Below are 26,822 nucleotides of genomic sequence, written 5' to 3' on the forward strand. Positions count from 1 at the left end.
AACTGCAGACCAGCTTAATGTGGGTACTGGTCTCCCGCTTTATGGTTTTTTAAATCAGAGATTTGCTTCTCCTAGAAAGGTTGCCTTCACCACGGCTTACAGGAGCCCTCTCCACCCTAAAACCCACATACATACACACACGGTGCGAGTTGGCCGTTGACCCCAAAAAGGGTTCATTCGCGCTTTGGAAGGTCTTGTTTTTAATCCTTCAGGGAGACTAGCCACCCTCCTCACCAAACAAGTTTGGTGGGGGAACCAGTTTAGTCGCCGGTGACCCGACCATGAGGCAGGTAGTACTGGGTTACATGGTACCAGTAGCATATAACATGACCTGACGCACAATATATATATATATATATATATATATATATATATATATATATAAGCCCCTTTAAGAAATTCGTTTCTTATCGTTGAGCACTTTCAGTTGAATTAAAGTCGGTCAATTTAGCTCTTATGCATAGATCATCGTATAACGATTAGATCACTGTCTGACTGACGTAAATGAACATTTAAAATTAAGATGTTTAAATTCAACGTTATTTTACGCGGTTAATGGTAGCCGAATGGATTAGGTCTTCGCTAATCGAACCAGAGATGTCTCGTGTTGCGGGGTTCAAATCGTTCGACTGGTATTAATTGTGACACCCTGCACTGAAAATTCCCGAAAGGGTGATACACTAGTGTCTGTAGGTATTTAATTATTATAGTAAAAATAATTATATACATATAATTATTTTTACTATATATATAATTATTCCATTTCGACGGGAGTTGAACGCGACTTGCAATCTTGCATTCCGAACTTGAGCAGAATTTTGTCATTGTATCGAGATTGGTTCATAATTATAGTTTCATTTTCACCGGTAAATTTTATATCGAGGAACCATGACAGTCGTCCAAGATCGGCCATTTTAAATTTTTTATTTTATTCATTTTTAACATCTTTTTAAGTGTTGTCACAGTTTGAGGCGAGTAATATATCGTCAACCCCAAAAACCAAAATCAACAATTTATTACCTACATTTTTGGTATATATGCATGCGTCTACGGAACATTGCTTGAATTCCTGTTCTATTGAATAATTTTGGAGTGTTAAATTCCAATTGTGTGCACTTTGTTTTAATTCATATAACGATTTATTTAATTTCCACACCCAATTTTTATTTTTCATTTTAAATCCCTCTGGAGGATAAATGTAGATTTCACAGTCAATCGGAGCATTTAAATAAGCATTTTTTACATCCATTTGATGTATTTTTAAATTGTATTGTGTGGCAAGTTGTAATAAAATTCTAATTGTCGTTAAATTTGTCGTTGATGAAAATGTTGCAAAATATTCCACTCCAGAAATTTGTGAAAAACCTTTTGCAACAAATCTTGCTTTAAAAGTTTCACTGCCAGAAGCTGTGATATTTTTGGAAAAAAACCCAGCGTGAAGAAATTATATTTTTATCTGTTGAGTTTGTCACTATTTCGTATGTGTTATTTTCAGATAAAGCTTTCAATTCGGATATCATAGCTTGTGCCCATTCTTGGTGTTTTTCTGAATTAATCGCCTCATTATAACTTTCCGGTGCGCTGTTCAACAAGTAACAGTAATCCACGGCGTAATCTTGTATCTTTTCCATTTGTAAGAAGGCTGCCCTTTTTCGTTCCCTTATTGGGTATCGACGTGTCTGCTTATTATTTTCGTCAGAAGTTCTACTGTAAGTGTCGCCGTTATCAATATTTTCACTGTGATCAATTAAGGTGCTAGGTAATATTTCACGTTTTTCATCCACTGGATCGCCATTCTTTAAATTTAATGTATCATTGAATTTTACACATCTAACCTTTTTTATGGCATTTTGGGTTGGAAAGTAGATTAAATATGCCGGACTGTTTTTATCGTAACCTACGAAAATACCTTTTTCACTTTTAGTATTTAGTTTACTGGTGTTTTCTAGAAATGCAAAACAATCACCAAATAGATGCATTATGTTCATTTTAGGTTTTACACCGCAAAATGCTTCATACGACGTTTTTCCTAGCCTCTTATTTCTATTTCTGATATATGCTGCTGCCATTAAAACGTACAACCATAAACTATGCGCTAATTTCGATTCGATAAGAGGGCATCTCGTCATCTCAAAAAGGGTTCGCCATGCCCTTTCAGCTGTGCCATTTTGGAAGGGGGAACACAGCGCAGACCTCTCGTGTTTAATACGGTGGTTAATTAATAGAAGTTCAAAGTCTTTACTAGTAAATTCAGTCCCATTGTCTCAGCGAATACATTTTACTTAACCGTACAGGGCAATATCAGCTAAATATTTCTTAGTGGCGAGGATAGTGTCGGATTTGTTTTTTTTAGAAAATGAACTATAATTAAACCGGAAAAATCATTAATAAAGTTCAAAACGTACCTTAGATTATTTCTCCACATCGGGCTGATCGGACCTGCTAAGTCACAATGCGCAAGTGAGAGAATTTTCGTAGCTTTTTTTTTGTCTGGCGTTCGGCTTATATATTTTGTCATTTTCCCCTGTGCACACACATCACAATTTGGGAGATCGGCTGAAGGTATTATTTTCATGCCTTCGACTACATTTGGTATTTTTTTTTAATATCAGCTGTATTGTAGTGTCCTAGAATTTTATACCAGGTTTACAAGTCGTGACAGGCAGTTTTTGAGGGAACCATACTTTTAAAATAATATAGTCGGTCATTTTCTTTAATGTCAAATACAGTTCCATTGGGGTATATCAATGTTGACTTGTTTGGGCCAAAATTTATATTCGCGCCTTGTTTAATTGCAGCCTGCACGGAAAATATGTTTTGCTTAAATGTAGGTATGAACAGAGCATTTTTTAGAATACAGTTACAGATTTCGCCTTTATTATTTTTTTTTAGGTATATTTTAGCATCGCCTCTTTTCAAGACTATATCATTTATTTGACTACCGTCGGCAAGTTCGACAAAATGACTTTTTGAATTAAAGTTTGAATCGAAATTAATAAAATCAGATTCCTTGGTGATAACGTGTGCTGTAGAACCACAGTCTACAAGGATATTTTTACCGTTTGTGGCATTGTCAAAGTTACATGTGAATAGAAATGCATGTTCTTCCTCAAAGTTCTCAACATTTTTTCTGGACTCCATTTTAGAGTGTTTATATTGGCATTGGAAACTTTTGTGGTTGGGTTGTCCACAATTATAGCAGATAATTTTATTCTTTTTCTTGGGAAAATTACTTTTGGGGTACATGTTGCGGTGAGGTGCGTAATTTGGTGGTGTCTGCTTTCGAGAGGCATGTTTGAACTTCATAATATTGTTATTATTGTCCACGAGCATACGATTAGTCTCTTCGTAACTGCGCAATGCCACTTTAAATTCGCTGAAATTTATGGGTTTGTATTTCTAAGTTAGGACAGTCATAAATGGTTTAAAATCGGCTGGAAGTCCCTTGAGGGCCATTGATATCGCTTATTATTTCACCTGAGAGTTTTAAGACATTGACGGTTGTTTCTGCCCTTATAACGTAGTCGGTAATAGTTTCATCCTCGTTACGTTTCAGAGACATTAATTCTGTATATAGTAAAATAATTTTCGGTTTCTCTTTTGATAAATAATGTTCTCTTTATATGTTCAATGTTTTCCGTCCGTCATCCAATGCGTCTCTTATAATCAGAGACAAACTTCTATCGTCTAATCATTGAATCAGTTCTGCAAAAACAGTCGCCTTATTTTCGAGAAATTCGGGGTTTTTAGGATTCTCTGTTGGAAATTGTATCACTTTGTGTAGTTTTGAAATCCTTAGATATCCCAGAAATTTTACTTGCCAAAATTCGAATTTAGATTCCGATCCGTCAAAGGAAAAACGATAGCTGGGCGCATAACCTGTTAAGTTTTGAGACAGCTTTGTTACAGTGTAACATATGTCAGGCCTAGTTGCGGTCATCAAGTAGATGAGGCTGCCTACCATTTCCCTGTATATTCGATTATCTAGATTAACCAATCACGATACATTGAAAAAATTCTGCTCAAGTTCGGAATGCAAGATTTCAAGCCGCGTTCAATTCCCATCGAAATTGACCTAAATAAAAATATAGGGACCGAAACAAAATCCATAAATAATCGAATATACAGGGAAATGATAGGGAGCCTCATCTACTTGATGACCGCAACAAGGCCTGACATATGTTACACTGTAACAAAGCTATCTCCAAACTTATCGAGACCGACAATTAAGGACCTTAATCGTGCAAAACAAATCCTTCATTATCTAAAAAGAACCAAGGAACAATCTTTAATATTTAAAAAGTCTACATATCCTCTAAATTTAGAAGGATTTTCAGATTCAGATTGGGATAACTCTGAGGATAGAAAAAGTATAACGGGGTATTGTCCAAGACTGGACCTATGATCTCTTGGAAAACTAAAAAAGTAACAAATTGTTGCCCTTTCTACTTGTGAAGCAGAATATGTGGCTCTTACTCATTCCGTGCAGGAGGCAATTTTTCTGAACACCCTTCTAAAATCTATTTTAAAACCAGATCTAAGTAAAAAACCTATAGTAATTCATTGTGATAATCAGGGCAGTATCTTATTAGCAAATAATTCTATGATTCATTAAAGGTCGAAGCATATTGATATATCAGATATCATTTTATAAGGGATGAAATAAGTAAAAAATCTATTACTCTTACTTATGTAACGTCTGAAAATAATATAGCCGACATTTTCACTAAACCTATAAAAAGAATAAAATTAAGACATTTTAAAACCGAACTATTTGGAATCTAATTACGAATAAATCTATTTTCCGAAACCCAAAAAAGAGAAGCATGAACAGTCAAAATCACACACACACACACACACACACACACACACACACACACACACACACACGCACGCACGCACGCACGCACGCGCGCGCGCGCACGCACGCACGCACACACACACACACACACACACACACACACACACACACACACACGCAAGCACACACACACACACACACACAAAATTGTAAATTGTCCCGGACACGACGTTAAACTGCGACCATTTCTACCTTACTAACCAAATTAACCAACTAATAGCTAACATAATGTTTCCAGTTTTTGTCAAAAAAAAAAAAAAGTCACTTGTTAAAACCTTTTCTTTGTAAATTTCCTATTTGTCAAATAATTCTTTTTTGTATCTTTTTTTTTTGGCAAACATTTGTTAAAAAATGTATATTTGTGAATTTTTGTGCATATGTTTATATGTATTTGAAAAATATTCTATTTGAATGTTTATATATATTTGAAAAGTTTTTATTTTTATAAATAAAATAAAAAAAACTCAATGTCGTTTTTATAAATAAATAAAAAAACTCAATGTCATAAAAAATGACTTCTTTTTGCACACATTATTCCAATATGTTAATAATTCTTTTTGGCCAATGAGAATAAAGAAAAATCCCCCCAAAACCAGTAAAAAAAAAAGACATATTATTGGTTTATTTTCATTTGTTCATTTATTTGTATATTTTTATTTTTATTTATTTATTTTTCTTTCCTTTTCTCAAGTCAAACCAAAATTGAATCCGAAAGGATTTTTCCATTATATCAAAAAAGGGTGTGTGTCAAATGTTTTTGACTCCTAATGGGGGTAGTTATTTATTTGCTGCCCACCACACCAAAATGTGGCACAAGGCCGGAAGGTAGAAATAGGCAAGCTCCCCTAAAAGAGGGGCACTCTTGCCTCATCAAAAATTGCCCGGGAACCCCCGTCAGCATTCCCTGGTAGTTGCGCCTCAAGCGACAAACAATTAACTTGCCCCACCGGAAAGCCCGGGGGCAAGGCCTGGGAGGGTGGATCTCCTAGGTAGTACCCAGGCGGTGTACCTCAGTCCGACATGTGCTGGCCGATTCTCGGCCCCTCACCTGTCGGGCTGAGTGTCAAGTAACGAATCCTTGACGAGTACTTCTACCCTCACTCCCTGCAGCCGAAGCTGCTAGGAGACCTTCCTCATCAGACGAACTGGTGGGTGTAGAGATTTAATTGCTGCCCACCACAGCAATATGTGACACAAGGCCGGAAGGTGGGGATCCAGCAGGCCCCCCTAAAGGAGGGTACTCCTGCAATTGTAAAAATTGCCTGAGTAACTCCGTCGGCATTCCCCGGTCGGGGCGCCTAAGGCAGTAAGCAATGAACTTACTCCACCGGAAAGCCTGGTGGCAAGGCCGGGAGAGTGGACCTCCTAGGTATTACCCAGGCAGCGTACCTCAGTCCGACAGGTACTGGGCCTGTTCCCGGCCCCTCACCTGTCAGGCTGAGTGTCAAGAACGGATCCTTGACGAGTACTCTACCCTGTCTTCCTGCAGCCGGAGCTGCTAGGATACTTTCCCCATCAGACGAACTGGTGGGGATATGTGACGAATGGATTCGCCAATCATTTTTATAACCACCGGCTGTGCTAAACAACCAATGAAAACTTTTCAAAATTATTATAAAAATTGTCGAATTTTGGATTCAATCAGTTCGCCATTAACAACGCCGCGGACTGCATTCGATTCTTGGCTGCCATCTTGGTTACTGCCAATTACTGAACTGAACTACGCCGCCATCTTTGTTAATGACAACCGCATTTGATTCTTGGCCGCCATCTTGGTTACTGCCAATTACTGATCTGAAATACGCCGCCATCTTTGTTCAACATGTCTTAAAACTTAACTATGTATATTCAATTTAGTCACATAAAATGTTATCAGGATATATAATATTTTATGTATCATATTTCAGTATTTACTTCAACAGTGCTCGATACGTGTGTTAAACTATATAGCATGTTATAAAAATATATGTAACATTTTAGCTTGTTAGCTACTGGAAAGTAAAGCGCGGAAAATTCTATGATGTAGCTAATTGCCCTATATATTCCAATTTTGGAAAATTCTGGGTCGCTAAATTGCCCTATATATTTTTATTCTATGAAAATATATAGGGTAATTTAGCTACACAGAATTTTCCGCGCTTTTTAACTCCCAAGACCCAACAGGCTAAAATGTTACATATATTTTCATAACTTACTACATACATGTACACACGTATTGAGCACAATTGATGTCAATACTGAAATATACATATATTAATATGCATATATATATATATATATATATATATATATATATATATAAAATGGGTTAATAAATTCCAACGAAAGAAAGATGTATATTTAAATAAGGGAGTAGTCACCAACAATGTGTATTTTTTAACATTATTTTATTATTCCGTGTCTTGGTTTTTCATTGAGAATTATGTTTGGATCATTGTAATAATGTTTTTAAGTCATTGAAATCGTTTACGCGCGTTTCAGACGGTCTGTGATGCGTCTTCGTCAGAAATTATTTTCAAATGTGTAAAAATGGCGATTTTCGTAGTTAGTTTGAAGTTTTTCCAAGGGGTGGAGGCTTGTAAGTGTTTATTATACATTGGTATGCTGAATTTTTATTGCTTTTTTATTTTGTTTGTCCAGGGAGATTTTGACCTCGCTGTAGTCAGTCGCTATCTCTTTCTGCTAATGTGTTTTTCTTTTCCTTTAGGGTGGGGTAGGGTGTGTGTATGTGTGTGTGTGTGTGTGCGTGTGTGTGCGTGTGTGTGTTTGCTTTTATTGGTTTGGGAATGTGTATATTGTTTTATAGTATTTTGAGGTTATTTGCTTCCTTAGGAAGGCGGCTGTGGTCCGAGGTCGTTACTAATGTGTATGTGTGGGGAGGGGGGACTGGCTCTTCTGAAGTAAGGGTAGGGGTGCTTTCATTCTATTTTGATATTTATTTTTTGGATTCTTGGATTTTAGTATTGTGATTTTTCGTTTTAGTCTTATATTATGTTTGTTTAGAAAGAGGGGTGTATTTAAAATAGGGGATTTTTAATGTTTCTATTTATTTGTCTCCCCATGTGGGTATGGCCAGACCCAGGATCGGTTCCTAGTGTGGGGAAGATTTTGTTTCCCCAGAGGGGGGGGATTGGAGGGGGTGTAGGTATGGGAGGGGGATGATAGAAGGGAAGATAGTCGTTTCAGTCATGAGGGGGTTCTTCTCCCCTGACTGAGGAGGGAGCGAGGTGTTGGAACAGATATTATACTATGGTTCTAGGTGTCTCCTAGTGTTGTTGGTTTCGAGGTTAAGTAGGGTTGGTATTGTTCAGTGTGTTGTATTAGAGATAGGGGTGTTATGTCTGTGTGTGGTTGTATGCGCGCACGTGTGTGTGTTTTAATGTGTCGGTTCTGATTTATGTGTTGGTGTGTATATATGTATGTGTATGGGTGTGCATGCGAGTGTACCTTGCATTTCACGTTTTTGTGTGATGGTATTAGGTTCTGTTTAGTTCAGGAGTGAATTTGGTGATGAAGTTTTTTTCCTGTGTAAGTAAATAAAAATAATTGTCTGTTTGGAAGATTGACATTATTTTGAAGCTGTTACCACTGCATGTGTGTACGTGTTTTGAAACATAGAGGTGTCTGTTATCTGCAATTTTGATGTTGCTCTTATGTAAGGCCACTCTATTGCTATATATATATATATATATATATATATATATATATATATAAATTAATTTTGATTCCGACATAGCTAAGTCATTGTCATAAATATTTATTACCTCAATGTATGTTTTAGCATTTGAAGTCATACAATTACACAAATACACACACAAACATCTTTTATTATATAAATCTCACCTGTCTGTTTAAATGTATGCATGGATGTATGTTTGTATGCATCATTGGCTAAAACTTTCGACAGACGCAATGCATTTTCACGAGATCGATCTCATTTTGAAGCACGAACCTTCGGACGACAAATATCGAAAAATTGGTCAAAAGCATTAATTCTTTCACTCTCGCCCGGGTACTTATCTACAAAGAAGTGTTGCTTTCTTCGCCGATATTTTCGAAAGTCATCCCCTCTTTTGGGTTGCCTAACCTTAATGTAAATCTACGTCACTTCCCGTTTGGCGATGGGTGCTACAGTAAACACGTCACTATTTTTTTTCGCGTTTTTTTTCCTCCTTCGCAGTACGGGTTCGGGCCTGTCTGCCTACTATCACTTTTGTTATTATTTGCTTTTTTGTATTATTTTGTTTTATAATAAGCCTATCATGGTTTGGACCAATTTGATAATGGGAAATACGAACATGGTGAAACAATTTATAAAAAACACTTCGTTGATACACATTATCCCTCAATGCATAATCAAATAATAGAACAGTTATGGTTTCATTGCAAAAAAATAAAAAAAATAAAATGAGGAAAGGTGGAAAGAAAACATTTGATACAGACAAGATAGAATTCATGTGGCAAAAAAGGGAAAAGGGGGAAGTCTTTCCCCGTATAATAAAATGCATCCGTGAACAATATGTTTTTGTAAAAAAAAAAAAAAAAATGTTTTTGTAAAAAAAAAAAAATTGTTGTAAAAAAATTAAATTGTTAGGCGAAAGTACAGAATAGTTGCAAAACACCCCCACCACTTCTGCAAAAGTACCAGAACAATTCTGTTCATATTGTTTAAAAAAGTTTTGATTATAAAAAGTTCTATTTCTATATGTTTACAATGTAAATAAAAATTGCTTCGCTTTTTATTTTAAAAAAAAATCTGTTTATATTGTTTTTTTTTTTTCATTTCCAGCAGTTTTTTTTATCACTAAAATTGAATTTAAATCTAAAATACCATGACAACAAAATATTGCGATACACCCGTGTCCAACGTCAACGGAGTAAACAAATATCATTAAAATTGAATTTAAATTAATATTCCTGCCTTTTAGCGATACATTTTCAATAAAGAAAAAGATTAGTATTAAAATAGGTCAATATTAAAAGAAATTTAAAATATTGTTTAAAATAAAAAAAATAAAAAATTCTGTTTATATTGGTTAATTTTGAAAAATAAGATCAGCTTATTTGTAAACTGAACCATATGTTCACAGTTTCCATGGATACAAACCGGTAAATCGAGATTTATGTTCCTTTCGTTTTTGGTTTTGGTTCGAGGTTAATCGCCACCTAAACTCGAATCCTACCTAAATTTATTACATAAATATATTTCGGAGCTAAAATCCATCCTCAATATGTTGTTTTCTTTCTTTTTTTTTCTTCTCTCTTGCCATGTTTGAATTTGGAAAAAGAAAATTTTGTCTGTAAAGAGCCGCGCGTTGTATCTCAGCGGTTGTATTTTGAAATCTTGGAACAGTGCGTAGGCAGCGCGAGAATAACGGCAAGGGTGTTAGTTCCATATAGAAACGTTGATTTAATTTGAATAAAATAGAATACGCATCAAATGCCATTGAAAGCCAAATCACAAGAGTTTAGCTTCGAAATATATTTATGTTATGAATTTTAAACAAGTAAACTATTTGACGTTATTATCGCGTTTCTTTACGCACAGTTCAAACATTTAAAAATATAACCGCTGAGACACAACGCGCGGCTCTTTACAAACAGACTTCTTTCTCCAACTTTACAACATGGCAAGGAAGAAGAAAAGGAAAAAAAGAAACAAAACAACATACTGAAGATGGAGTATATCTCTGAAATATATTTGTTATAAATTTCAAACAAGTAAAATATTTGTTTATTTTCCTAATATTACATTGTGATTTGGTTTCAAGCGCACTTGATGTGTATTTTATCTTATTCAAATTAAAACGTTCTATTGGACTCTCATTCTTGAAATAAATATATATTATTTATTTATTTTACTTATAAAACTGTCGTCTACGTATACATGTTTCAACGTACTATAGATCATTAACTTAGCTTGAATGTATACGCACTTGATCATTGTCCGAGGATTTATATTTTTATAATATAATAAGGTATTTATTTATTTATTTATTTATTTATTTATTTAGAGAGAGAGAGAGAGAGAGAGAGAGAGAGAGAGAGAAAAGAGAGAGATAAATAGAGTGGGAACAGTAGATATTAACAGATTGATATATATATATATTAGTGTTGGGCCGATTAAGCGGAATCGGAAAAATTGGAATTTTTGGCAGTATCAAAATCGGGAAAAACTGTGCCTATTTTCTAACGCCAAAAACGATTCCTTCAATTTTATTTGATTTTGTTTAAAATAAAATCTTCCAACACTTGTTGTAACAATGAAACAACAAATATTTTATATTGATTTTAAACAACCAGTAAAAGTAAAATCTACAGGAAAATAAACAAATAGTTTACTTGTTTGAAATTTATCACAAATCTATTTTCTATTCAACTCTCATTCTTGATGTTATTCTCGCGTTACCTACGCACAGTTCAAACATTTCAAAATACAACCGCCAGATACAACACGCTGCTCTATACAGACTTCTTTCTCCAAATTTACAACATGGCAAGGAAGAAGAAAAGGAAAAAAAGAAAAAAAGCAACATACTGAAGATGGAGTATACCTCTGAAATATATTTGTGATGAATTTCAAACAAGTAAAATATTTGTTTATTTTCCTAATATTACGTTGTGATTTGGCTTTCAAGCGCACTTGATGTGTATTTTGTTTTATTCATATTATTTTCGTTTATTTGTCGTGATTTAGAATCGAAATAGTCTTTTCGTTTATCTGTCATGTTTTCAAATTGAAAAGGCATTTTCGCTTTAATGCTTTCAAAGGGAAAATAACATTTACTATGTCAAATACATAGAATGCAACGACGCATAAATTTTATTTCTCATGTTCAGTCAGTGTCGCTTTCTTAAACATGTTTATTTCGCTTTGTATTCGCCTTTCATCTTTTTGAACGAAATTTCAAGTGTTGATTCGACGTGTTCTCCCTGGTGAACAATGCTTAAGAATATTTCACACCGAGTTCGTCACTTCAATCTAAGATGCTGAAGAAAACATGGTCTCGCCCGATTCTTAAATGCAAGAAAACCAATGCTAATCAATAGTAAGATACGTGACAGCTTAGAAAGGCCAGATGTTCTAAAGAGTAGTGTTACGTAATCTATATATATATATATATCTATAAAAGTGAAAATGTCTGTGCGCGCACGCGCGTGTGTCTGTGTGCGCGTGCGCGTGTGTCTGTGTACATTTTCCTATTGAATAACTCTGTCAATTTTCGGTCTAGAGACTCGAGATTTGACATCAGGGGTATTGAGATTTGGGAAAATCTTTTTAATCGGTTTTCGCTCAGAAATGTTGGTTGTCAAGGGATCAAAGTTCAACGATTTGACCTTTGAAAACTCTACCAAACTCCTCCGCCAATTTTGGGTCTAAACACTTGAAATGTTAAATGTAGTTTACTTGGACATGGATCAAACTTTCTAATTTGATTTGAGACCAAAAAAATAAATGTTAAGGGGGGGGGTCAAAATTTGGGTCAAAGTTAAAAGAAATTGACCTCTGCGGTCTCTACGAAATTACTCAGCCAATTTTTAGTCTAAGCATTTGAAATCTTACATAAAGTTTAGAGCAAGTTATGAACAGTACACAGGGCTCGAATAAAGCCGGGTTAAACTGCGAGTATATATATATATATATATATATTTTTACCCCTGCGGTCTCTATCAAATTACTCAGCCAATTTCTAGTCTAAACATTTGAAATTTTACATAAAGAGTATTCAAAAATAAGGGCAAGCTTTTTAATCCGTTTGAGTCCAAAATTGGAGCTGCCAAAGAGTCAAAGTTTTAAAAAAATTGAACTTTATAGTGTCTAGCAAACTACTCAACCAATCTTGGGTCTAAGCATTTCAAATTTATACATAACGCGTATTCATACATGTAGCAAACATTTTAAACAGTTTTGGGGCGTAAATTTGGCTTCCAAAAAGGTCAAAGTTGAAAGAGTTGACCATTACAGATTCTACCAAATTCCTCCGCCAATTTTGGGTCTTAAGACTTTAAATTTTATATGTATGTAACTTGGATCATGGGTAAAATTTTTTATTCTGATTTGAGACCGAAATAATAAATGTTATGGGGTCAAACTTTGGGTCAAAATTGACCTCTGCGGTCTCTACGAAATTAATCATACAAATTTTGGTCTAAACATTTGAAATCTTACATAAAGTGTATTCACACGTAGGTTAAGTTATGAACAGTACATAGGGTCCGAGCAAAGCCGGCTGAAATGCAAGTACGCAATAAATACATTGTTTAGAAAACGAATGCTTGCATCATAAAACGGAAACTAAAGCTAACTGTACAGTAAATGAAATTATGGATGAAAGTCCCCTTTGACAGGTTGTCTTCGTTTTTGGCAGATCATCGGAGTGTGCTCAGTCACAGTATTTTGAGACTCCTGTTTTTTACTACCTGCCCCGTAGAGATAGGCGATGGATTGATCTAACCTTACAATGTACCTATTAGGTTGAAAAGAACGTTCTTGCGGAATTTTTAATTTTGATTTCAAACGATGTATTTTCTAATAAGTTTTCGTGATAATACCTTTACTTTGTATATCATTTTAAAGAGCGTTTTTTTCGCTCTACCTAACTTTTTAAATTACAATCGTTTTAAAGCAATTACGTGTGGGGTTTTTTTTTTTTGAGAACGTTGAATAGAAGATGGAAAAAAAAGCAAATTCGTACAATTTTCTTATTTGAATTCAAGCTAAATGCAACAATTCAACTGCTGAACCAGCTCGCGATGTCAATGAAGCGTTTGACCCAGGAACAACTACGGAACGTGTAGCACAATGGTGGGTGAAGAAATTTCGTGGCGGCGACGAGAGTCTTTTGATTTAAGTCAACAGTTTATAGACTTGTTAAGAAACTTGTTCTTTTAAAACACTAAGGATTTTTCTGCACAACATAATATATGTACATATACACACATATATACATACACATATATGCATATATATACATATATACATGCACATAGATTTACATATATATACATACACACATGCCAGGTTTTACTTGACATATATATATATATATATATATATATATATATATATATATATATATATATATGTGGAAGTTTTAAAAGCCAAAAACAATGCGAAAAAGACCGGAACCATGAGAGTAAAGAAAAGAAAAACAAACGAGTAGACGGGTATGTTTGAGAAGAGAAATGTCTAACTGTTTATTCATCTATCATTCCTCACCTCGTTGTATAATTATTTCATAACCGAGTTGCTGGTATGACCGGTGTATATAAAGTCCGTTGGTGGTATGGAACTTTAATTAATTAATTTCGGGAGAAAGGTATCTCCCCTTTTCAAAAAAGAAAACAAACAAGACAATTATACATTGAGGTGAGGAATGATAGATGAATAAACAATTAGACATTTCTCTTCTCAAACACACCCGTCTACTTGTTTGTTTTTCTTTTACTCTCATGATTCCGGTCTTTTTCGAATTGTTTTTGGCTTTTAAAACATCCATTTATTCCTTTACCAACAATGATTCAAGCAAACCACCACCTACTCATATATATATATATATATATATATATATATATATATATATATATATATATATATATATAAAACGCACTTTGTGTGTGTGAGCTCGTTTTCTATTAACTCCAAAACGGATGGACCAATATTTTAAATTTCACAAAAAGGTACTTTAACAGTGTGGGGATGTTCTTATGTAAGTTTTGTAGCTTAATACAGCGGATAAGTATTGAAAATCGATAATCAAAAACATTCTAATTGAAGAAAGAAGTCCAATTTTTACCAATGTTAACACTTTTATACAATCTAACATCACACGTGCATTGAAAACGTTTTACTATCTCACAAGCTGGAAAGCCGATCCTATAAAACCAACTGTAGATTCTGTTATTAGACAGGAACGAATGAATGTTTCTTTTTAGAGCACATGACACCATGATACTTGACTTTTGCATTATACACGTTAAGTGAAGCCATTATTTACAGACAATCTTCTAAAAATCATGTTTCACCGATTGGCTCAATGTTAAAACCCCAGAGAACTGTTATTTGTCCCTTTTATTACATGTTACTTGTTAAAATGTATTTGTTGTCATAATTCTCATCCCACTATACATTACACGAGTTAGACACACGTACGTCATATATACACATATCCACGTCATATAGACCCCCCCCTGCAACGTAACAGAAGGAAAGAATGCCGCTCTCTGCTTGCACAGTTATGCTCATAGTTTTCTGGGACAAGGACGGTGTAATGATGACAGATTTGCCACAATTACGTGAGCCTATTATGCTTCACTTTTGGTCAAACCATGAAAAGCTATCAAAATCAAGCGACAGAGCAAGATCAGCAAGGGGATTCATCTGCTGCAAAACAACAATGATACGGTCCAAAATACAAAAATCGGCAGATGAGAAGCACGGGCGTATGGATATGCAATTCTCCGCTATCCTCTTCGCTCTTCATATTACTTTTCCTTTTTTTCACCTTTCCAAAAAAGTTATTTTTAAAAAAGAAAAGCGTTTCCCAGATGATGCAGCCTTAAGTTTTAAAGTCACGTCGTGGTTGAAGATCAATCTCGGTTGGTCTGCAAAAACGGTCTCCAGAATTGCATTAAAACATGGGAGAGATGCGTAAACGGTTGATTAAGACTAGCAACTGTAGCAAGTTTCGTTGCTCTACTGCGACGAGAAGTGTCTCAGTAGCGTTTCTTATTGTGCGCCCTTCGTATAATTTCGGTCTCAGATGAAAATTAATTACGATTGAATTAATTTACTTTAAACTTTCATGAGTTTTATCTTGTAATTCGATATTCATTATCAACGTGAAGATCTGTTATCACATACTGATTTCGTAATTGGCTTCATTACATCAGCTGACTAATAATTCTTGGCGTTAATGCTCATAATATTCTAGAAAATTATCGTTTTTATTTACAACTATCGGGAGTACTCGGCGTTGCCCGGGTGTGCAGAGCTGGTGTAATAAGGAGTCAATATAACCAGAAAAAAATAGACGCATCATGGGTAGAGAGGTGTGAAAAAAACCCCAAAAGTTTAAGCGGACAGTAAAATAATTCAGTTTTTGTTTTAAAAGGAATAAAAATCCCATGTCGTAAACCTCGAAATAAAAAATGGAGTAGGCAGGCAGGCTCGAACCTGTGACGCGAAGGAGGGGAAAAAGTTAAAAAAAAAGAGCTAACCGCTTAACCCCCGCGGCCACCATGAAATACGACTTCGCTGCCGTTCAAATTAAGGCTAGTCATTACAAGCGCGTATGATAACTTTGAAAAAATGACGGCGAAAAGTGACCCCTCCTTGTACAAAACTGCCCAGTTGAGAGTGAAGGAATGAATTTTTTTGGCTAATTTTTCGATATTTGTCGTTCAAGCATCAAAACAATACTGATATGGATCCGTCACGCGTGTCAAAAGTTTCTGAGGGACATACAAACACACACACATACACACACATTTTGCCTTATATATATATATATATATATATATATATATATATATATATATATATATATATTAGCGATATCGGTGCTCTGTCGTTGCCCGGGTTTCATCGAAGAACATACGAAACTCATTATTGTGTGCTTTACTGAACTTATAAATAATGATCAACATTTAAGCGATCGCATTAGTAACTTATTGAAAACACAGAAGTTTTTTGCGTTTAATATTTTTTATGGAAAAACTCTGTCTGTGCACAAGCAATGTAAAGGGAAGTACGATTTTTCTTGTATTCTTGTAATTTTAGGTAAGTGTTATTTAACGATCAGCGTTGAATTCTAAGAGTAGGCGGCGAATATTTGTTTGCAAAAATACGAATCGTAGCAAACCGGAAATTAAATTAAAATTTAAATTAAATAAATTTAATTAGAAATGAAATGCATACTTAGAAGGCAAAATACACGTGTTCGTATTATTTGAGTTTTAAGTAAAAATTGTCGATTAGACATACGTGAGTAAAGGCATTATATGCAAAAATCTTCCATGCAATCTCTTTCCCACAGAAAAGACATTGCGAGACCTTTTCTGGTTTATCATTATTTTCATGGTAAGTGCTCGTCTGGGCTCCAATCTATGCCCCACTTCCAGTCAGACTTTCACGAAAACAACTCGTCTAGCTTAAACTGCTATCAATAATTTCTCTTTACTCTTTACCTGCGACTAAAATTAAACGGATATTCCATGTACACAGCTTCTTTCTTAAAACTGCACGCCAGTGAAGCTCCATTTCTTTTTCCTGCGTTCCAACTGACTACAATATGGTCGTCTTCAAGTCTAACGTGAACAAGTTCTTGATTAGCCATCCTCTTAATTAAGCCAATTCACCAAATTTTCAGTACTAGTGATTACTACAACATTTTCTCATTGGCTACTGCAAACTCATTAAAACTTATCCTCTGGCCTTGATAAGTGGTGACTCCTTGGTAAAAAACAACAAACAAACTATTAAATAAACGCTAAGGTAGCGAAAAAAATAAAGTTCCAAACCTTGAATGTTGAAGCGATAAAAAACCGTGCATTCAAGTAGTGAGTCATCGTAGCTCATTTGTAGAACGCCAGAAACATGCATATCCATGGGTATCCATTATATGCCCTATTAATATATATATATATATATATATATATATATATATATATATATATATATATATATATATATATAACTACTTAATTTACTCACATAAAATTAATATACGAAAGTATAGATTTATGCGTAAACTTTAAGTATTTACTTCAAAAGTGCTCAATACGTAGGTAGAGCTAGTTAACAAGTTAAAAATGTATATGGCGATTAAGCTACACTGAATATTCCGCGTTTCATCCACTCTAAGACTCTTCAGGCTGAAGAGTCCTAGAGTAGATGAAACGCGGAATATTCAGTGTAGCTTAATCGCCATATACATTTTTTTAATTTACTATATATGTATGTGTGTGTGTGTGTTTTATTTTTTTATTACCGCTTTATCTGTTTGGTTCATATGTTTCAGATGTTGGACCATGTTTACGATCCAACAGCCTTGTAAGACCTTACAGAAATGGTTGTTAGTATATAGAAGAAGTGTTTTAGAAGTGTTGATATATATATATATATATATATATATATATATATATATATATGTGTGTGTGTGTGTGTGTGTGTGTGTGTGTGTGTGTGTGTGTGTGTGTGTGTGTGAAACAGACGAAGCAGAATGAAAACAGTTCGTACATACACCGGTTGTGCCGTCACCTTGGATAATCAATTTCTCCAAATTAATCTTCTGTTCATCTTCTCCCATTATTATCGTTTATTTTTTTTTGTGGAGGCAATCATATTCCAAATTGACGATCCTTTAAGCCCTTATTCTCGAGATGCCCTCCAGTCTTCATAAGAGGTCACTCATAAATAACTTCACAAAAGAAAACAAATTCTTTACTACAAATCTTTTACAAACAACACTGAAATTTTCTAAACTCACAGAGACAAACAATTCGATTCCGGAAGTTCTGAAATTATAATTTGTATTATTTGGATTATTCGGAGAACTGTTCTCATCTTCAAAGTTATTCGCTCAACCTCTCGACGGATATAATCTACGACCTCTTGCAAATATATTTTTCGATCGAACGCCGGAATCTGAACGAAACCCTTTATTTTATTTACACAAGCAGCTGCTATGATCATGTCCGACATAATGTACGCGTATGCAAATGCATGCGAAATGACATCACCGATAAAGAAAAAAAAAGAGTATAAAAGGAGGAAGAGGAAAATCACATTAGAGACGTAGATGACGTTCGAGAGCACGATCACGTGAGCGACGTCACAGTGGTAACGGGAGAATAAGGAAATAAATGTCGGTGTACAACAAAAAAAAAATGAGTTGAAGTTTTTTTCTAATCTTCGTCTCCTTTGCGATTGAGGCTACAATTCCAGGACAACGTTACAATAAGGAGATTGCTTTATTGGTATCTAATGACTAGGGCTATGACAAGAGAATATTCTTTTCATTATTTTGACTCTCGAATATATATCAACTATTATCTTACAACTTTTAGATAGTCATGTGGTTCTCGATGGATTAACCGTGTTTAACTGTGTCGGGTATATACTCGAGAGTCACAATAATGAAAAGAATATTCTGTTGTCATAGCTCTACTGATGACTATACATCCAATTTCATGCAAATCTAAAATATTTGTATTTTCAAATACAAGAGTGTACTAATACTATACCTCTAAAACCCTTTGAAATACTTAAGAAAATGTATTTAATTGATGTCTAATACACATTGTTTATATTACAGAAAAATGAGAGAATGTCTCAATTCTCATAAAAAGCTTTGCATAAAACTAAATATAGTTCCTATTATGACAACGTACGCCTAGCAAATGTGTAACAAAATTCAAAATGATTGGTTAATCATTTTAGATTTTAGAAATGGATCTTGTACGTAAAAATATTTAAATGTGTACACACACTCAACTTTATACAAAACTATATCCACACACGTGTGCCGTTTCTGATTTTTTGAGATAAGGATTGGTTATTCGTATTATTTGGATTCATCTGGCTACTATTCTCATCAACGTTTCGGTCGATGTAACCTCCGACCTTCTTCAGGTGTATCTTGCCGAAATCGGGAATGTTTCTGTCGAACTCAGGAATTTAGACGGAATTTAAAGCTGAAGGATCTGTACCGAAGTGGATAGAGTACTTAAAAAAACAAAACAATTGTAAAAGTGATATTCTCATGAAGGTTGAAGGTTCAATCCTCAGTATGAGCAACCGAAAAATACAATTGCGAATTACTTAGGACCTCTATCCAGTCATGACTGACGGAACAAGAGCACGCTACCCTTGTGAAGTAAATAAAGGGTTCTGCTCTAAATTCCTTCCATATTCCCAAGTTCGACAGAAACATTCCTGAGTTCGACAAAATACACTTGAAGAAGGTCGGAGGTTACATCGACCGAAACGTGAAAATTACTCTCAATATGAGAACCGATGAATCTCAATAGTACGTTGTTTTGTATATTTCCCGCATTTAAATAGAGTTTTTTTTTTTTTAATATTATGAGATTAGTCGTAGATGTGTCTATCTTTTCCAGCTCTGGATGGTATTGGGAACTGGATCCCGCGTTTATTACATCGCCATTGAAAAGGTGTAAGGTTGACTCGAGAAGGGAGGGCAGTTTGGTTTAAAGCCACAACAAATAGATAGCAGGTGTGTTTAAACAGGAAAAAGGGATATATGTGTTCGGTTGTTCCGCTGGGGGGGGGGGGGCGCACGAAGTAATTTTCTTACATTTAATTATTTTCAAGTGTTGAAGAAACAGTTTGCGGTTTTGTCGCACTGAAACACCAGGTCTAGTCATATCGATAGAAATTCACAAACAAAAAGAAGAAAAAAAAGAAGGAAAAAAGAAGAAAAATAGGAAGGAAAATCATATAATTTGGCTTTAGATGTCGCACCCCAAACATTCATCGGTTAACGTAGACATTCAACCCTAGAGCTATTTTTAAACCGAGACTTAAAGATACAGTCATTTATAAGCCGAGAAGAATAAAATACTGATTTCTTAGATTCAATGCTAAATTGCCTTACATTCTTCACACACACACACACACACACACACACACACACACACACACACACACACACACACACACACACATATATATATATATATATATATATCCGAGCAAACAGTTAATAAAACATGTTAAAAAACACTTTGAAATGAGTTAAAAACATATGTAATCTGAAAAGGAAACACTAGATAAGTGGATAGTCCTTAATCCGCGTAGTTTCGAAGAAATACTTTCCTTCTTATCAGAGGGTAGGAATTAGCAAAATGCGGGATCGCATTTTGCATGCAAAAGTATTTGATGAAGCAACAAGTAAGTCAAAGATCTTACTTGATAACAAAAAAGTGAAGCAAAGGGAATATGGTGAAAACAAAGGTGATTACACGTGAATGGATAGTCTGGTGGAAGATAAAAAATCCAGTGACGGTAAAATCCAAATATGCAACTTCAAGAAAGTTAATTGAATTTCCATTTGTACAAGTAAAATCCAAGGAAATCCCGTAATTGGAAGATGGTCCAAAATAATCCAAAGGCAGAAATCCATGGAATAATTCACAAAAATGTGAACAAGGGAAAAAAGGGAAAAATTCCAATAATATTAATAAAACGAAAAATAAGATATGCTTTTCACTGTACTGTCGAGGCATAAATACAAATAAGAAAGATCACGGAAGAAAAAGAGGAGGAAAAATTAAATGGTGATAGAATTAAATCTAAAATAGAAACAAATGTCAAAATGACCCAGACAGGAAATGTTAAAGGCGCGAAAACATATATAGGGCAAAATAATATAGATTAACTGAAATGTACAGGTCATCACTTTAAAAAATGTCAACAAGAGTTGTTAGAAGACATTAAATGGAAAATAAATAAATAAACAAATAGAAAATAAATAATAAATAAACAATAAATAAATAAATAAAATATAAAATATAAAAAAAAAATAAAAATTATTTAAGGGGTATCTGCAAATTAAGGAAAAAGCAAGAAAAAAAAAGTAAATGCATATAGTAAAATATAAGTAAATATACATACAAGATATGAAAGTGTGGGTAGATTGATATATTAGATAGATAGGAAAGTATAAAGAATAAAGCAGAAAATGCAGATAAAAAACCGACCATGCAAAGAAGAAATAATAAATAAATAAAGGATTATTAAATTATATTTTATATATATATATATATATATATATATATATATATATATATATATATATATATATATATATATATATATATATATATATATATATATATAAGTTTCGTGGTTCAATTTTAAATTCTGAAAAAATAACATATAGAGACATATATTCGATGAAAGAATTTATTGTTTGATAAAGGAATATATCCATGGATTTTCAACAATGGACCATATCATCAGAGGAAATGAAATGCAGTTAGCAAGATGTTCAGCTGCGAATGGACGATATTTTGCTTGTGGTTGTGTCTTATCTCGCTTGTATATATATATATATATATATATATATATATATATATATATATATATATATATATATATATATATATATATTTTATTTATTTATTTATTTATTATTATTTACAGAAAGTTTACATGAGATAAGTCATCGGGACCGTCGGTTTCAAACTAGATAATAGGTGATCGTTTCAGATACACATAGCAAGCTCTCTTCAACCGATACTCATATCTATTTTGGAATTTTTACTTATAATAGAGCACTCTGATGGAACGATTTTTCCAAAAAAAAATTAACTAAGTCACTTTGTGTGCGTGTATGTGAGTTCCTTCCTCATAGATTCCAAAACGGTTGAACATATCTTTTGCGAATTTCACAAAGCTAATTTAGTATGGCTGTGTTCTCAGATGTATTTTGTACAGAAATTCATCCGATAAGTATCGAAAATCGAGAAATCCGATCTTAAAAATAGCTTTTCTTTCTTATAGAAAATTTCACAGGGGAATATTTTACGTTACCCTGGCAAGAGAGATAATAAAATTGCAGCAAAGCATTTCTTCTTAAAACAAACAGATTTATTGTAATCTGGAAATATAGATTAATGGTAGAGTATTCGACTGCAAATCGAATGATCCTCTGTTCAAACCCAGGTGTACATAACCATTTCATTAAAAAAAAAAAATCTTATTAATGAATTCAATTTATGAAAAAAGAGAATATACCATTAAAAATCGTCGCAAATAATTTCTTCGTTTGCATATTTTAAAACATTCATCAGAAGTGACTTTTTAAGGGCATTCATCGTCAAGCCCAAATATCAGCTGACGTGATATTGTAAACAAACAGAGACGGACTTTGATGAACGATATTATCATCATTATTTTATAATTTTATTTTTCTTTGTGAATTAGTCGACCGGGCAAATTATTCCTCGTGATCTATAATATAAATATCACCTGTCTGTTTAAATATATGTATGCATGTATGTTTGTATATCTCGAAAAATCTTTCGATAGAGGCGACGGATCCTGACAAGATCGGTACCCGTTTGAAGTTCGACGTCTCGGACGACAAATATCGAAAAGTTGACCCCAAAGATTATTTCCTTTACCCTAAATTTGGCCGTTTTGTAAAAGGAGTGGGTCGATTGTTTTCCCCGACATTTTAGCAAGTCATTGTACCCGTTGGATTGACTTCGGTTAATTTCGACGCTTTTGACTTCCTGTCGCGTCATAGAGACATCGGATAAGACGTCAGATTTCCTTTCACTTTCTTTTCCGCCTTCGCGGCACAGGTTCGAGCCCGCCTGCCTGCCTACTACCACTTCTTTTTTTGGTTTTGCTCAACACACACCCTCTGAACACCCGGGCAACGCCGGGCACCAAGGCTAGTATATAATAATCAGGATAGGATTGATTCTATAATAATACATACGCAATCTGCATAGATTAAAATATCATGTTTAAGTGTATTGTACGATCGGACAATACCGGTATAATATATACTATAATCCATCACACTTTGGATTGTAGTTTCTTCCTTTTGGATATTATGGAGTGCAACTTATTAATTAGTTTGTCTGTTACGTTGACTCTTTCCTCCTATTTAATTCTATTGAATATGTTTTTTAGTTCACAAAAATTATTTTATATATTCTCAAATTTATGCTAATAATACATGCATTATTACCAATGTTTGTTTTTTTATCAAAAGGGCTTATTAAAGATTTTATAGTTTATTGTGTGAGATTTTGATGAATTAATAAATATTGTTATACATTCACTTTGTATTTTCCCTATAATTTTATCTGTTTATCTCTTTCCATCTCTTATTGTGTGTGTATGTATGTAGTTATACCTGGTTATATATATATATATATATATATATATGTGTGTGTGTGTGTGTGTGTGTGTGTGTGTTTGTGTGTGTGTGTAGTCATATCTGGTTATATATATGTATATATATATATATATAGTAGTAAAGTATAAAAATATATATGGCAATTAAGCTACACAGAATATTCCGCGTTTCATCCACGCTAGGATTCGTCAGGTTTATGCGAAGAGTTGTGAGTGTCTCGCCTTTTTATATACGCACACTCTATTGAGTTTTAAGTTAGCCAATCAGCTTCCTATTTTCCACCGCTTCCTTCCTAGTAAGCTAATGGGCAGGAACTTACAGGAAAAAGGCCCAGTTGACTGTGGGTTCAACCCTTCCTTTGTGTGTGCTATTTTAGCGGGAAGCGTAGATATCTAGTGATCTGACCTATTTTAAACCTAGGTGTAGTTAAATATGTGCTTTTTTTTTAAATATTATGTTAGTTTACATGTATATGCATATGATAATTTATGTTGAAGTAAATACTTAAAGTTTACATATAAAATAAAACTTTCGTATATTAATTTTTTTTTACATGGGGTCACCACTTATCAAGGCCCGAAGGCCACTCAGGGATAAGGGTTACAGTTAAGATATCCAAGTTGTAGTCAGGTGGGAAACAGGCAGATGGAACAGAGTTCCACAGGCGTGCATTTCTAAGAAAGCAGCCCTGCTCATGGAATCGACGTTTTGGTCTTGGCATAGATAAAGAGTGGGGAAAATTATTGACAGTGGTTTCAGCTAGACGGGTGTTTTTCGTGAAAGATTGGCGAGGGGGGACAATAGATTGGAGCTTATATAGAACTAGCCTGGGTGCCTGGGTGTTTGTAGGTTTGGTGCGTATTGAGCAAAAAAAAGTGGTAGTAGGCAGGCAGGCAGGCAGGCTCGAACTCATACGGCGAAGAAAAAAATCGTATGTGATTACATATAGTCACCCCCCCCACATATATATATATATATATATATATATATATATATATATATATATATATATATATATATATATATATAGGGGAACCCGACGTTGTCTTGGATTGCATGCTTCCTTGCAGTGATTTAGTTTATAGAACATTGTATACTGTTAAAAGTGCACGTATGCTACTAGGATATTGATTTAAAGTTTATGAGATTTTTTGGAAGCATGAAAGCGATGCTACTTTTTGTATTTAATATTTTTATTGTCATTTTTTTATATTTCAAGTGGCCTCCGGTCTTGGTCACAAAAAAGTATCGAGTAAATTTTTGTGACCAAGAGCGGATGTCTGCTTGGGTCTGATAATTATAGAGAACAGATTGTCAAAAAGCTCTATTTGATTCTATGTAAAAAATGTATATCTTTATGTTCTATTTCAGGTAATGAATTGGCATATGATAATGAATCACTGGATTTCAGTCAATTGGAAGATTATATTACGAATGACAACGGATCGTAAGTAAAATCAAAATCGATTACTTATTTAGATTTTTGTTATGTTTTATTCTGTTATGTTGTATTTGATTTGAGCTTTGGAGGTTGCGGTTTGCGTCTCGACAGCTAAGTGGGCGCGAAAGGTACTCATTATTGTCCCCAAACATGATATATATGGATTTATAGCAGCTTCGTTGCTAGCGCCAATATCTGAGCAAGGCTTCTCGTTTCATTAACTAGGCATGAAAGCACGAATTCTGAAACTACATAGTTTTTGTATTAACCATCGTAGTCATTTTAATTGTTCAATTACTGTATGATGGCTGTTTCCTTTTTTTCGTCATCCTAATTCATCTTCCTGCACATATCTATGGTTACGAGTAATTTTCCTCTTGTGTGGAAGACCTGTTACTAGAGGCGCCTCTAGTAGATAACATCAAGAGTTTTATTGTGAGATTATTTGCCGGTTGAGCCTAGTCGTTATCACCTAATCAAACCGATATGCTTCGTTTCCACGGAGAACTTAATGTAACTCTTCTGCTGTCTGCCCCGTCTACTAAGTATATATACATTTGACTGGAAATCCTAAATGTCTCGTCTTTTTTTTTTCAGATGATCTCAACCGCTAGGTTGAAAATGTTCTAGGACGGGTATTTCTCTGGCACACATATGTGTGTGTGTGCGTGTGTGTTTATAGGAAAATATGCTTAGTCTATTATATTTCACTCTTTATAACAATCCTTTAAGTTATAAAGCTCGATGTAACTACAGAGCAAATGCAAGTAAATGACAAAAAACCTATATTCCAAATTCCAAGATGCTGTACATCTTATTGTTTATTTCCTTTTAGCATGTTAAAATTTTCAATTCTTGACTGCACCTGTTTCGTAACGCAGAAACAATCATATAATAACTGTGTCAATTTTAAAAAGCTTTTCCGCCCTGATTCATCAGGAAAATAGGAACTCATAAAATTTCAAAGATAATACAAGAAATATGGGCACGATTAATTAAATCCGACCCCCCCCCGGAAAAATTAGTTTCAATTGTGTTTTCTTATATTTCTTTTCATATAACCAGGGGAAACGGGCCTTGCAAAGGCAATTACATTTCACAAATAATAATCGAATTTTTGTTGTTATTTTTCATTGCTCTTTTAATTATTTCCTTTTGTTATTTCCCTTTATTTTCCAGATTATTAAAACGTATGGTGTTATTTACTATTGTTTATAACTGTAAAGGGAAAATATACGAAATGTAACCATTCTGCAGTCTACCTTCTGAACAGAATACCGACTAAAGAATGGTTGTATTTGATATTTCTAGTTTTCCGGTTCGATTTGTTTTTTTACGTAAGAGTCACCACTTATCAAGGTCCGAAGGCCACTCAAGGATAATGCTTAATGAATGTAAGGTGGTAGTGTAGTAATCATTAATGATGTAAATTGGGTAGAAATTGATTATTTATGGGAGCAGCTTAATAAGAACTTGTCTGCGTTGAATTTGGAGACTACCATCTTGTATTCAACCGGGAAGCAAGCCAGCGGAACAGTGTTCCAAAAGCGAGCAGTTCTAGGAAAGAAGCTTTGTTCACGGAATATCCATTTAAATTTAGGCACTTATAGAGAGTGGG

At 34.2% G+C, this 26,822-nt stretch overlaps 1 protein-coding gene across 2 annotated transcripts in view; it reads left to right on the top strand.

Annotated features, from left to right (window-relative positions):
• Nucleotides 1-26,822, top strand: part of LOC145266520 (myelin regulatory factor-like protein) — a 220,868-nt gene that overhangs the window by 37,285 nt on the left and 156,761 nt on the right. For both annotated transcript variants that reach the window (XM_080122274.1, XM_080122273.1), the window contains exon 2: nucleotides 25,135-25,210. In XM_080122274.1, coding sequence (XP_079978400.1) covers nucleotides 25,135-25,210 — 76 coding nt within the window. The remainder of the gene's footprint in view (nucleotides 1-25,134; nucleotides 25,211-26,822) is intronic.

Source organism: Euprymna scolopes, chromosome 41, assembly GCF_053919585.1.
Source record: "Euprymna scolopes isolate OS-2025 chromosome 41, ASM5391958v1, whole genome shotgun sequence".
Lineage (NCBI taxonomy): Eukaryota > Metazoa > Mollusca > Cephalopoda > Sepiida > Sepiolidae > Euprymna > Euprymna scolopes.